Source organism: Meleagris gallopavo, unplaced genomic scaffold (genome assembly GCF_000146605.3).
Source record: "Meleagris gallopavo isolate NT-WF06-2002-E0010 breed Aviagen turkey brand Nicholas breeding stock unplaced genomic scaffold, Turkey_5.1 ChrUn_random_7180001904333, whole genome shotgun sequence".
NCBI classification, from domain to species: Eukaryota; Metazoa; Chordata; class Aves; order Galliformes; family Phasianidae; genus Meleagris; species Meleagris gallopavo.
The window spans coordinates 1-330 of record NW_011167339.1 but is presented as its reverse complement, the minus strand read 5'-3'; the positions used below and the strand labels follow the sequence as shown (position 1 = coordinate 330).

The 330-nt window shown below is 68.5% G+C and overlaps 1 protein-coding gene across 1 annotated transcript; it reads right to left on the bottom strand.

Annotated features, from left to right (window-relative positions):
• Positions 1 to 9: 9 nt before the first annotated feature.
• On the bottom strand, positions 10 to 315 carry LOC109364742 (glutamate receptor ionotropic, NMDA 2D-like; the record flags this gene model as incomplete). The annotated part of the gene is made up of 1 exon (XM_019611356.1): positions 10 to 315. A coding segment is annotated over one exon (306 nt), but the record flags the coding sequence as incomplete, so codon positions are not given.
• Between the last annotated feature and the right edge of the window lie 15 nt (positions 316 to 330).

Below are 330 nucleotides of genomic sequence, written 5' to 3'. Positions count from 1 at the left end.
GGGCGGGGCTCTAAGGGGCGTGGCTTTTTGAGGGGCGTGGCTCTCGATGGGGCGTGGCTTACGCACCTCCCCCACCATGCCGTTCCAGACGCCGTCGATCTTCTTGCCGTGTTTGCCGTTGGTCACCAGGTAGAGGTCGTAGGTGAAAGCCACGGCCCGCGCCAGGCGCTTCAGCAGGTCGATGCAGAAACCCTTACAGCAGCGCTTCTCAAACGGGGCCGCCGGCACCGCGCTGCGGGGGGACGGGCGGTGATAGGGGGGAGGGGAAGGGGACGGACGGGGGGACACCGGGACGACGCGGCACCCGGTTTTGGGACGGCAGGACGTGGG